This window comes from Typopeltis vanoorti, chromosome 14 (genome assembly GCF_054136105.1).
Source record: "Typopeltis vanoorti isolate ZY-2024b chromosome 14, IOZ_Tvanoo_1.0, whole genome shotgun sequence".
Lineage (NCBI taxonomy): Eukaryota > Metazoa > Arthropoda > Arachnida > Uropygi > Thelyphonidae > Typopeltis > Typopeltis vanoorti.
Genome location: NC_143562.1, coordinates 97,596,061 through 97,613,902, shown reverse-complemented (window position 1 = coordinate 97,613,902; position 17,842 = coordinate 97,596,061). Strand labels below are relative to the sequence as shown.

General features: G+C 34.5%; 1 protein-coding gene across 4 annotated transcripts in view; it reads left to right on the top strand.

Moving 5' to 3' along the window:
* Positions 1-17,842, top strand: part of LOC150099794 (DNA polymerase kappa-like) — a 201,522-nt gene that overhangs the window by 118,264 nt on the left and 65,416 nt on the right. For all 4 annotated transcript variants that reach the window (XM_090403394.1, XM_090403392.1, XM_090403393.1 and 1 more), the window contains exons 7-9: positions 1,373-1,539; positions 4,644-4,773; positions 16,701-16,872. In XM_090403394.1, the coding sequence (XP_090259520.1) occupies positions 1,373-1,539; positions 4,644-4,773; positions 16,701-16,872 (469 nt within the window). The remainder of the gene's footprint in view (positions 1-1,372; positions 1,540-4,643; positions 4,774-16,700; positions 16,873-17,842) is intronic.

The window sequence follows — 17,842 nt, the reverse complement described above, 5'->3', positions numbered from 1 at the left end:
TCTCCCCAGCCAACAGGCTGTGGGTTTGAATCCTGCTGTGGACATGGATGTTTGTGATTGTCTTTAGGTGAGAGATGAACTTCATTACCCTGTGTGAGACCACTGCCTGCTTTTGGAGGCCTGAAGTGGCTTGAAAAATTTCCATGCTTGGTCTCTATAGTAGGGTTTCTGGACTTAAAAAATGAATTTAAAAATACAAAAAATATATATACATATATGAAATTGATAAAAATGAAAAAAAAATCTTTAACCCATCCACAGTACAAAATATATTATGGGCTTGCAAATAACATTTTGTAGGTGGGAGCAACATAAACAATACCCCCCCCCCAATTGATTTTGAGCCTGGTTCGTTTCATATGATCTCTCTTGTGGATGTGGAATGGGGATAGGACATACAGACCACCTTTGTGAAGTTCCCTGCATACAGTGGAAGCAGGTATCAATGTTCCTATACCCAATGTGAGATCAGATCATAGCTGATTTGGAGATAGCACTCCTGGTTTGATGAGCAGATAATCAGAGATATCAGTCACTCCTGCAGTTGTAGCACATGCCTTCCTTCACTATATCTCTGAGATTCTGTTTGTGATTATTGGAATTGATTCTACAGTCTGTGAACCATGGAACAACAACTCACAATTATCTTCCTACTTCCACCTGACTTTGGCTGACCTCTAGTCTTACGAAGGCTGGCCGTCTGAATTCATCAGTTGAATGATGCCTTGCAGCCTCTTCCAAGAATTTTGCTATCATGAAATGTCTTGTTTTCACCAGACATGAAATGGAAACCACTCCAAAACGCCCACTTTTAGGCCATGGTTCATTTGCATATACCACTCATTTGTATATAAGACTCTTTTTATATAATGTACATGATTATCATATGTTCCCCCCCCCTGAGTTATTGCAATTTTTCATTGTTTCTTAATTTGTGGAAACCAATGTGCGCGCGTGTGTGTGTGTGTATACACTTACTGTATGGGGTCATGATTTCTCAGATAATTACTAATATATATTAACGTCCACTTTATATTTGTAGGATCCTAATATAATCAGCTTTATTTATCATCTCTTTATATTCCTCCTCTAATGAAGGTCTGTATAAGCACTGAAATATGTTGATGGGTGGATGGACAGGTAGAACTGGGATGTGCCTCAAAGCTTTCTTTTAGGCCCCTGAAATCATTAGGTGATTTGGATTTTCTTGTGCATCTTTCATTTCTTTTTGCATTTATTCAAAAAATACTAGATTATAGTTTATAGAATTATGCATTTTTTGAAAAAAAAAAAAATTATATTTCTTAGTTTATTCTTTTAATAAGTCATTATGAACCACCATTATGGTAAGTTTTTTTTTTTTTTTTTTTAGGTATCTGGAATAGGTCCAGTTCAAGGCCAGCTGTTAAATAGCCTTGGCATTAAAACTTGCCAAGATCTTTGGAATAAAAGAGGTGAACTCTGTTTATTATTTACCCCTACATCATCCCATTTCTACATTAGAGTTTCTCTTGGACTTGGTTATACTGAGCTGAAAAGGTGAATAAGTAGCAGTCTCCAAAGTGTTTTTTTGGAAAGTCAAGTTTTAAGATTTAATATTTTCCTTTATTTTATTCTTAATAAAACTTGAAAATGATCATGTTTTTCTCTTAGTGTTGTCAGTGTCAGTTTTTATCTCAAGCTATTGCCTATTTAAAATACCAGAATGTTCTGATATAGATTAATTCCTTTTTTCAGAAATTGGAAAAAAAAAAAAAAAAAAACATTATGACCATCACAACACATGATTATTACTATTAATAGGCTGGCAGTAACAAACTCGTGGTATCTTATTTTCACAATTATTTTATGAAAAAAATTGCGCAAATTTTTATTTTTTATATCTGTGGAAAGATAGTAAATTTTACAACTCCCTAACAAGTTTGGCAAATATCTTCATACTAGTCATGTTTATATTATTATCATCATCATCACTATTTACAGGTTTTATCTCCATGGAATCAGAAGATTCATTGCTTGAGCCTTAAACTCATTCATTGTCAGGACACTCACAACTAATTCTGGCAATCCATTCCACTCATTCACAAATCTCCAAGCATAATATGTAATCCATACACCCTTTGTAACCTACATTCTTACACAACTTCCAGGGTACCCCGTCCCCAGTTTTCTCTCTGTTTGCCTTATATTGAAAAATTTGTTTTGTGTCAATCTTAAAGAGCCCCTGTTATAACTTGTAAGTTTCTATCATGTTCCTTCTTTTCTATTCCATCAACTAAACTTTGTAAATCACATACCTTTGACCTTTCCTCATACGGAGCATTCAACAGACCTGTCACTAGCTTGGTCACTTGTTTCTGGATCCTCTCTACCATCTGATCCCCAAGAAACCCAAGTGACAAAATCCACGAACAGTAGTCAAACGTGGCAGAATCATGTCCACCATTACACCCAAGTTCCTAGCCTCAAAAACAATTACATACTCTGATACACAATATATAATTGCTTCAACTCAAAATACATTACTTTATATTTTGTAGCATTAAATTGATAACCATTATACTTCACCCAGAATGCCAATTAATTTAAATCATCCTGCAGAATATTAGTATCACATTTAACAATTATTGCTGTCTCCAGGAGAAAGATGCTAAGGACTGGAGCAATCAAGAATGAAAGAGGTGAAATTCTGATAGAAAAAGAGAAGATATTACAGAGATGGGGAGAATATGTAAGTAAACTTTACGAAGACAGGGAAAGAGGAGAAAATCAAAGGAAAGAACATAGTGGGCAGAGACTGTGCATCATGAGGGAGGAATTGAATCTAGCAATTCAAAAGATGAAAGAAGGAAAATCCCCTGGAATAGATGGTATACAGATAGAACTTATAAGGAATATAGGTGAAAAAGGTATGGAAGTGTTATGGCAAATTATTAACGGAATTTATGAAGGACAAGAATTACCAGAGGAGTTTAGAAGATCAATTTTTATCCTCATTCCAAAAAAGACGGGAGTTTTAGACTGTAACAATTTTAGAACGATAAGTCTTATAACTCACACAGCAAAAATTCTGGTGCAAATAATTTTAGAGAGAATTAGGAATAAAATAGAAAAAGAAAAGAATGAGGAACAGTTTGGATTCAGAACCAACAGAGGAACTAGAGAGGCTATAACTTGTCTAAGAATTATTGGGGAGAAAACACTAAACCATGGTGGAAAGTTGTTTTTGGGATTTCTAGATTTTGAAAAGGCATTTGATACAGTGAAACATGAAAGGCATTTTGACATTCTAGAAAATACTGATATTGACTCTTATGACTAGGAAATTTTAAAGAGATATTGGTCACAAATAGTGTCAGTATGTGTAAATGGAGAGGAAACAGGAGAATTCCTGGTGGAGAGAGGTGTCAGACAAGGATGCAAGTTATCACCATTATTGTTTAACTTTTATAGTGAACAAATGTTTAGAGAGGCACTTGAGGATGTAGAAGAAGGAATAAAAATAAACGGAAGAATCATTAATAACTTAAGATATGCGGATGATGTAGTAGTGATGGCAGAAAGTGAAAATGGGTTACAACAAATTATTCAAAGAATTGAAAACTCTTGTAAAGAGTATGGACTAAGAATTAACACAAAAAAGACCAAGATAATGATAATGGGTAGAAAAATAGGAGATAATGTAAAAATAAGATGTGGAGGAAAGATTTCAATATTTAGGTAGCTGGATCTCAGAGAAAGGAACTTCAGAGTTGGACATTAGAAATAGAATAGGCAAAGCTAAATTGGCATTTATGGAAATGAAAAGAATTTTAATAAACAAGAACACTAAAATAGGCGTTAGAATTGGAATAGTTAAAGCAACAGTTTGGAGTATTGCAAGTTATGGAAGTGAGTCATGGACACTAAGAAAGAGAGATATGGAAAGAATTAATGCATTGGAAATGTGGTGTTATAGAAAGATGGAAAAGATTAGCTATACAGAAAGAATATCAAATCAAGAAGTTTTAAGACGAGTTGGGATGGAAAGAACACTGTTAAAGAATATTATGCAAAGAAAGACTAGATTTGCAGGACATCTTCTGAGAGGTTCTTCAGGACACCTGACAAGAACTATATTACAAGGGAAAGTTGAGGGGAAGAGAAGACACGGAAGACCAACTAGAGAGTGGTTTAATGACATCGTGGAATGGACTGGTTTCAGAATGATGGAAGCGACAGACAGAGAAATGGAGAAGAGCTGCTCATCTGCTGCAGCCCTCTTGCTAGAGGATGCTACCGGACGATGACGACGACCAGTTGTTGACTGGGGACAGCATCATTCCAACATCATTAAACACCTAAATATCCCTCATCCTTTAAATCTTTCCCTGTATCATTATCAAATTAAAGAGTATTGTCCCTAGTACAGAACTCTGAGGTATTCCACTTGTAACTCTCATTCTCCTAGACTCAGCTCCACCATATACTACTCTCTAGTGTCTTTCTGTCATTCACAAATCATTATCCATGCTACCAACTTCATATTTATTCCCATTTGCTGAAACTTTTGTCATAATTTTCCATTCAATATTCTGTCAAATGCAAGAATTTAACATTCATTCTCCATATATAATAATCCAACTTTTGATGTTTTGCTCTAGTGATTCATCAAGGAAGAGTAAAGGAGTGGAAGAAACTTTCAGAGAACTTCATTCTCCAGATGAATTGCATAGCAAATGTAAGGATTTATGTGCAGAATTAGTTGATGATCTTAAATCCTCAGGAATTATGGTAAACTTTTTAAAATTTTCCAATCCTGACAATTTTCTATAGCATATTTCATTTTCTAATTATTCTAATTGTTAGAAACTGAAATAGTTTTATTTTCTTATAGTTATTAGAAAAGGAAACCATTTTCATGTTACTGTAATGAAGTTAAAAAAAAAAAAAAAAAAACATTTTTTTACAGATATTTTTTTCCTTTGGATTATTAAATAAATTGGTTATGAATGCCAGGATAACCAATAATCTACATCAAGTGAGCATGGTGCTTTTAAAAAATTCTTTTACTCACATTTATCCACACACATAGCCTCAGTACTAATATGAAACAGTACTAATATGAATTATGAAACTAAGCAGGGGTGTCAAACATAAACATTTGGTGAGCTGAACTTCCTCTGTTACTTGAGTCATATGCAGTAATTTTGCTCAGAATTTGCTGGATCATATCATTTCAACTTTCAGACAGACTAAATTTTATTTAGTCTGTCTGAAATTTTGCTGAAGTACTTAAAGATAAAACAGAATAAAATAGTCAATAGTTTAAATTTTTATTACACAAGTCACATCAGAGGTTCATTATCATCAGCTGTTTTCAGTCCACTGCTGGATGAATGCCTCTCATGCTTCTTTCATTTCAGCTGATCTTGGTCATCTCTCCACCATAAATGTCAATAGTATCTTGTTATCTCATCTTACCATCTAACCACTAGTCTACCTGGTTTCTGATAACCAATTCTTGGCATCCATTTTGTTATCTTTGTCCATCTGTTGTCAGATATTCCCATCACATGTCCTGCCCAGTGCCATTTGTTGCCTTTAATTACTAATGCATGTCCATTATCTATGTTTGATTCCTTATCCAAGTATTATTCTTTTTATCTAACTGGATTATTCCCAAAATTTCTCTTTCCATGTTTCTTTGTGTTCTTTTCAGTTTCTCTAGGTGCTTTTTTGTCAGACTCCATGTTTCACTACCATAGGTCATTGTTGGGAGGGGGGGTACACACTAGTTGTAGAGCTTTCCTTTCTTTTTCGGCAGTTTTGTAAATTGCTTTTAAAAAGCTCTCTGTAATGGCTAAAAACTTTCCATCTTGCTGCCATTCTAACTGAAATTTAGTTATCAAGTTTATGGTTGTTTGTAATGATTTGTTCTAGGAAAAGAATAGACGCTGAACTTATAGAAACAGTTTCTTCTAATCCAATAGTGAAAGGGATTTAACATGGAAAATTATCAAATTCCTGATGTGTACCCTCAGGGGGGTGAACAGGATATTATGATAGTTATAGTACATGAAAAACAGAAGGTTTTTCATGTAGTTGATCTCACTGCTTGATATGAAGTCTATAAATTGTTCTTCTTTTTCAATTGAGAAACCCTCAGGGGTAATTTGAAATGGCTTTCTAATCCATTTCAAATGGGTTAGAAACCCATTTTCCACTCGTGCACTGTCATTATGTTGTTGTCAGTTGGAAAATAGTTTCTAAAATTCTTCGTCAGCATTGCTAAATTATTTTCAATAGTTGCAAATAAACTTTGATGTATTGCTCTTCTTTTTGTTCCATAACTCTACTAGTTTTTTTACAAAAAGCATTAATTTTGTCACTCATCTCTAAGATATGTGTATTTTTTCCTTGGAGTTGCAGGTTTAATATATTTAGTTTCTTGAATATGTTCACCAAGTAGCTCAATTTCATCACAAATAAGTAGTCTCTGAACTTCCCTGCTTCTTCATGATTTTCCTCTTCCAAGAAGATTGCTATTTCATCTCTTAATTCGTAAACATGTTGTAAACATTTTCCATCATGTCTCACAGTAAAATAGTAATGCTGACTGTTCCAGCCATGTCTTTGCAAACTTCAGAAAACAATCTTGATTTTAAGGATCTCATTTTTATATATTTCGCCATAGTTATAACTGTTGTTAACACAATGTTCAGACTAGGACTTGTTTCCTTTGCAGCAAGAGCTTCTCTATGAATCATGCAATGTGTCCAAATACATTGTGGGGATTTTTCCCTCACAAGGGCTTGTAAACTTTTAAACCTTGCAGATATAACTCGAACACTATCAGTGCAAATTCCAAGACAGTTTTCCACTGTATGATTACCTTGCATATAAAATCGTCCAATATTTTGAACAATTCAAGTACTGTGGCTCTTCTCTCTATTGGGTTACAAAACAATAACTCTTCAACTGCTGATAATCCATCACAAAATCAAACATAAGCAATTAAATGACAATCTTTATTGCCTCATCAAGTTGAATTGAGAATAATTGGTCACAAAGCTTCGACAAAAGTTGTTGCTACATATCTTCACATATATCACCAATTTGCCAAGCAGCCGTATCATTTAATAGAGGTATGCATCATAGTTGTTTAGTAAAACTTTCTCCAAGCATAGTTTCCACAATATCAATTGCAGCTAGCAGAATTAGGTCTTCTCCAATAGTATGGGGTTTTTTGCACCTAGCTATTTTATATGGAACTTTGTTAGAAGCTAGTAAAGCTTTCTTCATTTACAGACAAAGCTTTTTTTGTTGCTAGATTTTTGCTTTTCAAAACATTTCAGTTTGGCAGCAAAGACCTTTCTTGGTTTGTTAACATACACCTTACGAAGTGTTTCCAAATGTATTTTAAGTTTATTCGATTTCATGCCATCAGCTGCCAAAATTTTCAAACAAATAACACACAGTGGTCTTTCTTCATCATTTACTTCAGTCTTTTGGAGTGATAATTCTGTGAACCTGAATTTGTTGACATCGACATTCCACAGTTGTCAGATGCCCACTTATGTCCAATTAAAAATTTATTCATTTTTCTACACTAGAAAAGATTGTTTATATACCGTGTATCACAGTCGTTGAGAATAGGAGTGTAAATAATGCCGACCATCGACTTCTCATTGTTGGTCACTGTTGCAGTTTTACTGCTGCTTCAGAAACATTTCCAGAACATTTGAGACTTCCTGTGATGAAATCACGAATGTTTCCGAAAAGCCGATATGATTCAACGGTCTATGCAGTGATGCCAGACTATACAATTTTTGAAAGATTTGATGAGGTATTTAAATTTGTATGAATACTTAAAAATTTTAATTAATTCCTAGTTTTTTTGCTAACTTTTATGGGTTTTGTCAGTGTCTCAACACAAGAATTGCAGGGGGGGGGTAGCTCCACAAAAAGTAATATTAAAAAATGGGACACACATGAAAGAAGGTTGAGAAACACTGCATTAACCAGTTCACTAACGATGGAATCTCCACAGACTGCTATTCTAGTCACTCATTACCTGTTTTTCTCAGTTTTCTTTCATGCTATTTTTTGCACTCTTTTTAAGATTTGAAGAAAAAGTTGTTTTCACTAAATGTCTAATATCACTCTGCATATTCTATTTCATTTTTTATTTTGAACAACTCTTTCTTTAATTTTGCATTTTGGCAGTTTCATTCTTTGTTGCTCTCTTTCTGGCACCTTTCATCCATTTCCTCATTCCTACATCCTTTCACTTCCATACCAATTACTTTCATTTCTTCATTCTTGTATTCTTTCACCCCCCTCAGTCTCACTAGCTTTTGTTCCATTTAATTTCTTTCATTTATGCTAACTTTCATTCCTTCATACTGTTTTGCATTCATTAATAACTTGCATTCTAATAAAATATTGCACTTTCTACAAATCCATACCTTCTCTCTTCTCCTATGTAATCTCTCCGCACAAACAGATCTTTCACATTTCACCATGCATGCATACATGTTGCACTCCCTGTATTGAAAACAATTTTTGAAAGTCTGTGTCATTAACAGCATTTGATCCATTCACCACAAGATATGTAGACCTCATGCATAGCACCATTGTGTTCAGGAAAGATTCAAAATTTAATGAAAAAAAAAGTCAAGTAACAAATCCACAAAGCCAACATTTACACACATACATTAAGCTATCAAAAATTATTATTATTATTATTCAGGCCTAGGAAACACAGACTATCATACCACTCCTTGAACTCATTGACCGTTCTTACTCTCACCACTCTATCAGACAAACCACCCTCCATTCAAAGAAACCACTCTTCACCCTCTTGCCCACAGCTTCCTTTTGAAACTTCCAGGTATGGCCCCTTGTTATTACTCCTTCCTGCTGTTCCCAAGAGAACTCCAGTGTCAACACTGTAACTACCTCTCAACAGTTTAAAAGTCTCGATCATATCACCTTTCCTTCTTCCAGCTACCAAACTCTGCCGATCCTCATAACTAACATTGTACAGTCCTGAAACCATCTTTGTTATCTGCCTCTGTACCTTTTCCACAGTTAATTTATCCCCTTCAAATCCTGGGGACCAAATTTGAGAACAATAGTCTAAGTCTGGTGTGATCAAGGTCTTATACAATGGAACGATAACTCTTTTTTTATCTCTACAGGTAAGCATCCTTCTCAGTATTGCAGCAATCCTTTGGGTTACCATCAACACCTTTGCAATATGTTCCTTGAATTTCATTTTTCTATCAATCATCACCTCCAGATCTCTTGTCTCCCCTACTTCCTCCAGTACAGCTCCTCCCATCGATGTATCCCAAACTTCAAGACTTTACATGTTGCTGCATTAAACCGACACCCCATTCATTTGCCCATCTGTCCAGTTTATTCAAATCCTCTTGCAGGACTGCCACATCTGCACTATTACTAATAATCCTGCCCAGCTTCACATCGTCTGCAAACAACTGAATGTCCCCTTGCAATCCATTGACAATGCCATTGATATAAAGGTTAAACAATACAGGTCCCAGTACTGAGTCCTGTGAAACCCCCACTTGTAACTCTCTGCCTCCTTGATATTGTCCCACCATACACAACTCTCTGATACCTATCAGACAGCCAATCCTGAATCTATTTGACTAAACCCATGTGCTGCAACTTAAGTATCAGTTTATCATGTGGTACCCTATCAAATGCCTTTGCAAAATAAAAAAAAGTGGCAGTATATGCCTTTCCCTGCAATCATATTACTAAAGCAAGAGTGCCCCTTAACAAATCCATGTTGATTCTGACAGATAACATTACCCTTATCTACCCAACACTGTATGTGGTCCCTCACTACTTTCTCCAAGGTCTTGCTAACTACTGATGACACACAAACTGGCCTATAATTAGACACTTCCAGTCTGCTACCGTCCTTATGCAATGGCACTATCTTACCTTCCTTCCATTCCCTGCTACCTTTCCCATAGCTAGACTTTCGTTGAAAATCCAGGTCAACAGTGCTGTCAGTTCTTTAGCACATTCTCTCAAAACCCATGGTGAAATACCATCCAGTTCCACAGCTTTACTGACATCCAGAGTACTCAGTATTTGGAACACACTCTCCTCTTGCACCTCTAAACTTCAAATTTGCAAAATAAACAAAATTATACTCCAATATAAGCATTGTTATCAGTTATTACACAAAATTGCACTTGTCTTACCTACTTAACTACATAATAGCCCTCTGCCAAAATTGGTAATGATATTACAATGGTTAATTTATCTTCATAATTGCGTAATCAATGGAGAAAACATAGCAGACACAGTAAATAACTTTATTAAATTAGAATATTTCGTACAGAAAATAACAGTATATCATCAGTTGTAGCCTATGCTATGACATAGTATGACCTTTGGTGTTCTTGCTTCAATACTATAAACCAACCAACAACATCATCAGTGTGTGAAGAAACAAGCAATTCAAAGAGATAGAATACATAACAAATCAGTGATGTGTTAACAAATAAAAACACCATGCTGTGTTAACTAATAATAATGAGCTGTGCATCAGAAAGATATATAAAATATAAATCCAAAGAGTTGTTTATATTTAAAACTGCTTCTATGAAGAGGCAACTGAATATTCAGCGTAGTACTGATGTTTGCTACTCTTTTTTTCCACAGTCTGTTCAAAGCATGTTAATCATATTTACAAGAAAAAAACAGCAGCTAGAGACTGAGACAAAGTTTTTCTTTTGTATCTTGGTAATAGATTAGAAATTTTGTTGATAAGGAAACAATTGGAGATCAGATAAAACTTCTTCAAAATTCTGCTTTTGGGTTTGGAAATGATAGAAATAAACCTGATTGGAATCCTGTATTGCTATGACAGTGTTACAGTATTCTTGAAAGATCTAACAGGGCAGCCTTCTTTATGTATATGTGGAAGACCATATAAACGAGGCATCCTTCCAAAATGAGCGCTTAGTTTCTTCATCGTATTGTCATCCCAGATAAACAGCTTCATTGTAGGAGCTTATTCAGTTGTCTAATCTGCATAGAGTTATTTGGTAGGGTTAGAACTTATTTCTTGATAAGTAGTTTTATCTTCCTCTCATAATAGTTTTTATCCATTATGACTTTTCCTTTATCTACTTTTGCAATAATTAAGTGTTTTTTTTTTTTTTTTCCAGTGAAAGTGAGTACTTGGAATTCGGTCCTGGATAAATCAGAAAGTGGTAACATGCCTTTAAATAGTGAAGCAGTTATTTCAAAGCATATTCTATTAGTATCACCATCAATTATCACCATCAATTAAAAGGACAGAAAGATTACATTCAGTGTTGTGCAAAAAATCAAGATAGAAAATGGCTTTAGATACAAAGGCAAAATCACATCCTTTAAACAGCATGGCTAGACTCAGCATCAGTCATTGCACGTCCAGACATGTTAGTTACCCATTTCTCATTAGGAGGTTTTCCAATGGTATATTTTTGTGGTCCTCAATATAATAAATCATATTTTTATTTGAGTCTGTGAATGATTCTCAAAAAGAGCTAGTCATGAGCTTCTCCCTATCAGAATTTTAACGGAATCAAATGACTACAACTCTAATCATACAGTAGTTAATAGGCTCCTACCCTCAAGGTTTCAGTTCGATACGTTTCTGTCAAGTAGGCAGAATCTTGAAGTTTTACCTGATACGTATTTTCCTATCAATAAAATTTCTAATCTCTTACCAACTACAAAAGAGTTTTGTCTCTGTCTCGGCTGGTGTTTTTCCTTGTGAATTCAATTTGATACATTTCGGATAAGGCTATTCTGTGGATAAAAAGATTAGAGACATCACTACTACATTGAATACCTTAAACCTCAAAAGCCTGATCTTGCACAATATGATATTGTAAAACTAAACACAGTTTCCTCTGGAACATGGCCCATCTTCTCCATATAAGCAGTTTTCTTCTTCTTCTTCTCTCTTCCATCATCTATGTGGATGATGATAAGGCCGAATGAACTCTTTCCACTTCCGTCTGTCCCGGGAGAGTCTGAACAATTCTGTCCAGTTTGGTGTCGCTTGTTGTGATTTGGTTTTCAGGTCCTCTTTTATTTTGTCTATCCATCTAATTCTGGGCCGTCCTTTGGCTCTTTTACCTTCCATCGTTGTATTCAGGGCTTTAGATGATAGTCTTTCTGTTCCCATTCTGGTCACATGGTCAAACCATCACAGTCTTCTTTCTTTGATTTTGTCTATTATTGTTATTTCTTGTTTTAGTCGTTTCCTTATGTCTTCGTTTCTTAGTCGATCCAGCAGAGATACTCCAAGTAATCTTCTTAGCCAACCCATTTCAGTAACTAATAATTTTTTCTCTTCAGCCTTTTTGAGATTCCAGCATTCACTTCCATAGAGGAGTATTGGGAGGACCATTGTTTCATAGATTCTTACTTTTTTTTACTTGTTTTATGTCTCTTGCCTTCCATATTTTATTAAGTCGTCCAAAAGTTTGGAATGCTTGACTGATTCGTCTGTTTATATCTTTTATAATTTCACCATTGTACTCAATAACTCCTCCAAGGTAGGTGAAGTTTTCTACCTGCTCTAGATTCTTACTATCAATTTCAGTTTTCAGATTGATGCTTCTTTTTCCTATTTGCATAATTTTTTTTTATCTATATTTATGTTTAATCCAGATTTATACACTCCTCCTTTATTTTATCAGAAATTCGCTGTAGATTTTCTTCTGTGCTTGCAAGTAATGCAATGTTGTCTGCAAATTTTAAATTTGTCACATTTTTCCCATATATTTTGATTCCGGAGTCTTCATTGTTTAAGGCCTTATTGGTTGCTTCTTCCAGTGTAAGATTGAACAGGTCTGGTGACAGATTGCATCCATGTCTTACTCCGCTCTCTGTGTGGTACCAGTTTGTTATGGTGTCCTCCATTCATACTGCACTTTCAGATTTCTCATACAGATCCTTTATTATTCTTATGTTGGGAATTCCAAATTCTTCCATAGTTTTCCATAGTTCTCTTCCACGGATTGAATCAAATGCCTGACGAAAGTCTATGAAATTTATGTAGCAACTTTGGTTGTACTCCAGTGTCTTTTCTATTAGCTGTCTTAAGGTGAATAGTTGATCAATTGTGCTTCGTCCTGGTCTGAAACCTGCTTGTTCTTCTCCTAGTGCCAGTTCTATATATTGCTTAATTTGTTTTTGGAGTACTTTCGTAAGAACTTTACTTGGAATACTGAGGAGGCTAATAATGCCTCTGTAATTATTGCATTCTGTTTTATCTCCTTTTTTGTACATAGGAGGTTATGACTGATTTGGTCCAATCAGTAGGCACTGCTTCGTTTTTGTAGATCCTTTCAAATAATGTTTTTAATGGTTCCAAAAGTTATTCCTTTCCTGCTTTTAAGAATTCTGCATGTATTTGATCAATGCCAGGTGCTTTCCTAGTTTTGAGTTTTTCTATGTTGTGTGCTATTATTTCTTTGGTAAAGATATTTGTTTCCTCTTCCATTTCATTGGCTGGAATCGTAATATCCTGGGAGCTGTTTTTATTATATAAATCTTTGAAGTATTCTTCCCATCTGGCCATTCTTTTTGTTTTACTTTTAATTAGTTGTCCCTCTTTGTTTTTGATCATTATAATTTTTGTTGTCCGTGTCTTACTAATTTGATCTATTTGTTTATATAATCCATGAAGGCAAAATGGCAGAAAAGCTATGCTTTTCTGCCATTTTGCATTTTTCTTCTAACCAGTTATTCTTGTCTCTTTTAACTAGTTTTCTAATTTCTCTGGTTAATCTATTATATTGATTTCTGTTATAGTTCTGTTTTAGTTTCATGCTTTTCCTTTGATCGCTTAACCTTTTTACTTTATTCAAGATCCAATCCTTTTTACTTTCTCTTTCTGTGTAATCTATTGTTTTTTCTGCCGAATTTAATATTATTTCCTTTAATTTGCACCAATGTTCTTCGATATTTATATTCTGTTTTGGTAGTTCCTTCAGGTTTTTATCTAGTTCTAGTTATTTTCGTAGAATATTGTTGTCTTGTATTTTTTTTACATTCAGTCTCCTTTTGACTCTAAAAGTACTTCCAGATTTTAACAGGGGTTCAGAATGTTCTTGACAAGATGTTCATGTTTAAAACTGCTTATAATTAAGAATAAAGCAGTTTTAAACATGAACATCTTGTCAAGAACATTCTGAAGCCCTGTTAGACTGACTTCTCTATCCCCCCCCCCCCACCACCAAAAGTTTGGTAGATTCTCATCCTGTATAAATATCAGAAATGATTTAGGCCAAAGTATAATAACAATGGCCTACTTTCCATGATCATAGGTGACATCACTCAAGCAATCAATGCACCACCTAAAAGACACTACCAGTGTACTGCTGTACAGAAGAATGGAAACAATCATGCAGGTTTTTTTTTACTGAAATTGTCATGAGTTATTTTATTAGTAGAGTTTCTTGAAGTGGGTTTGTTGCGATGTTATTTTTTTAATGTATTTTTGTTTGTTGTTGTGTTATATTTATTTTCATGAATTTCTCTTTTTCTACAGTTTGTGTATGTGTTATATTAGAAAATGGAGTTTTTTTAATGATAATTGTGATGTTGTACATTGGTGTTTTTTAGGCAGGACAGGTATGTATGATAGTGTGCTTTTTTTTGAGTTGGACCATGTGGATAGGTGTGTTTTTTTGAGGTGGTGGGCAAGATTGGTGGAATGTTTCTTGAGATGGTAGTCAGGTTAGGTGGGTGGGTGGGTGTTTGTTTTTGAGGTGACCCATTTTGCCCACCACCTCAAAAACCACACTCAATATGTACCACCTGGCTTATCTGAACTGATGGAAATAAGGGAGATGACTTTGATTATGTTATGATGGTGCAAGGACACTATGCAACTCAGTTTTAAATAACTAAAAACACATAATCTAATCATGAAATGTACTGGTGTTTGGTTCTTGGCACCCTCTTTTCTGGTATTTATTTTTTTCATGTTTTTTTTTGTGTGTGTGTGTTGGGCAGTGATTTGCTCATTTGACTGAATTCTAATAGTTAGGTTGGCTCTCTGAGTACCTGGCAGTCTAGCGGTCTCGGGCATTACTTAAGTGTATGTGGGTTCCAAATCCCAGTTAAACAGGCCATATGGAAACTAATGCCGTGCCATAATATTAGGTTGCTGTTTCTCTAAGAGACGTTTGTAAACATATAAAAACCATAACAGATAGATACCTTTGTGTCTTAACAGAACTTTGAAAGCCTAACAGGGCTGGAATAGAGGGTTGTTATTCTTGCCCCACTCCTTCAATCTCTCTGTAACATTCAAAAGGATGCAGAAGAACAAATCTTGACAGTAGACATGAAATATTAAGAGAGAAAGAGAGAGTGTGTGTGTGTGATAATTTATAAATGTATATGCTTCTTTGAGTAGAACATTCACAGTGATTCTTCCAAGAATTGTTATTCGACTGTTCTCTGATATAGTGTACCAGAAAGGTAAAAGCAGGATATGCATAATTAAAAGTGAGTATTGACAATGCTCAACTAGTAAATGTATGGAGGAGTCACAATCCTAATCTCCAGGCTTATGTGAATCAAGGTATTGATTCTGCTTGAATGAATTTATATTTTCTCTTCTCTCATGAACAGAGTTAGTGAGAATAAACATCAGCATGTTGTTAGATCATAAATCAGTCCCTTCTTAAATTGCATTGCATGAAATAAGTAAAGGTTGGTTCTAGATCCATGGAGACTTCTGCTAGATTTCCCATTGAGCTTTTCAACAAAACTTCATATCCTCTGTTCCAGTCAGAATAGTGTTACTCAGAACTGGGATACAGCCAAAATTAACAGAAGCAGTAAAACAGAACATGATGGAATGGAGAAAGGAATGTGATTTCCTCAAAAAGGAAAAAATTAAAACTGTATAAAGAGAGAAGCAGTTTCATATCAAACCAATGCAACTGTATAGATATGGCATCATCAGAAATATCAAAATAACATAGAACTGGAAAGTTCACTAGATTTCATAAAGAAAGGACTCTCACCTAATTCTGTGTGAATAGAGAAGACAACCACCATACATGAATCTCCTCAACTACTTTCAGAAACACTACGAGTATCTGTTTGAAAATAACAGCACTGTGGAAAATTATGAATCCTGGAAATTTAATGCCCTTCCTGTTCATATCCAAGACAAGCCCGATATATCCATTATGACAGCTAAAGTTATTACAGCCTATAATAATACATACCAGACAGGGAAATCCCTATGATGTTGGTATGGAACTTTACTACAAGACCTAGGATTTTATTCTTCCTATTCTTGTTAGGACCTTTAATTCCTTTGGTGACGGCCTCCCATCCTCATTCCAAAACTAACAGAAATCATACTATAATTTCTTTGCTTTTATATATTACTACTGCTTACTTTATAAAAATATGCTTAATGGAATTAAAAGCATTATAATTTCATTTTAAAACATTTTTATAATTCAATTTATGGTAAACAAGCTGAATTATATTCATTGCCAATTAAAAGAAGCACAAATAGAAATTTTTCTATCTTCATGAATCATGATATCTTTAAGTAATATTAAAGCAATCTTATATATGCATTACTTAGCTGTAAACTAAATAATCTTCAGCATATTGATTTTTTATCTCATTCTTTGTAGGGAAAAGTTGTGGTGTTGAAGATAAAAACAGTGAAATTTGATAGCTATACAAGACACATGTCTTTGCCATTTCATACTTCTGATTTTACTGTGATTTCAAATGCAGCAAGAAAGCTTCTAGATGTTGAAATTGCATCAGTTTATCCAGAGCAACTTAGACTTAGATTGATGGGTAATACTTTTAATCACTCATCCCTGTATGTTTCTGGAATATGATTATGATCATAAAACATGAATTTTTTATGTAAATAAACAGATTTTTATTATTATGCATTGACATTTTAACCTAATGCAGCCCTTGGTCACTGCTAAGTTCTCATCAGTAGAATATATAAAAATTCAGTAGCCATAAAAATAATTTTTTATTGATTTCAATGACTTTTTTTTAAAAGAAAATTATATTGCAACAATGTACAAATATTTAATGTGATGTGCATCAAATATCAATGCATCTGAACTGGTTGAAATTCAATTCCCCAAAAATTCAAATTGCATACATGCCATTTGAATTTTTTTATTTTTTTAAATAAGCAGTCATATTCTGTCCTGTCATCCTTTTTTGTGTGTTAAGCTCAGTTGTCTGTCATAGTCAAGTTTACTGTTTAGTCAGATTACTGTTTGTAATAGGACAGATAATCCTATCAGTATTCTTTGTTATGACTGTAAATTGCATGTGGTATTCTAGCCAAATTACCTGTATTGCAGAAGAAAAAAATGCTGCTACCTCCATACCGGAAGTGAAAGAGTATTTTAGATGTGGGAAAAAGGGTTCATTTCAGGCTGTCTATTGTGAGATAGGACTCCCGGTGGTCTACAGAAAGATGTTGATGCCCTGTAATGGCAATTATCACAATGAGTGCAGTTTAAGCCATTATTATGGGAGGCTTCAACTGTAGGGACATAGACTGGAAGAAGTAAAAGGGACATGGAAGTGGAAATTATATAGTTGTTAAGTGATAATTACCTGAAATGACATGTTATAGAGGACACCAGATGATTCAAAGTGCTGGATCTGGTAATATCATTATTATATGGTAGCTCCAAAGAGTCCAGAGACTCGTCACGGGAGACCCACATTAACGTTTTTATACACAAAGCCTATGAAATCATGCCTTAAACTCATTTACTATCAAAGCACTCAC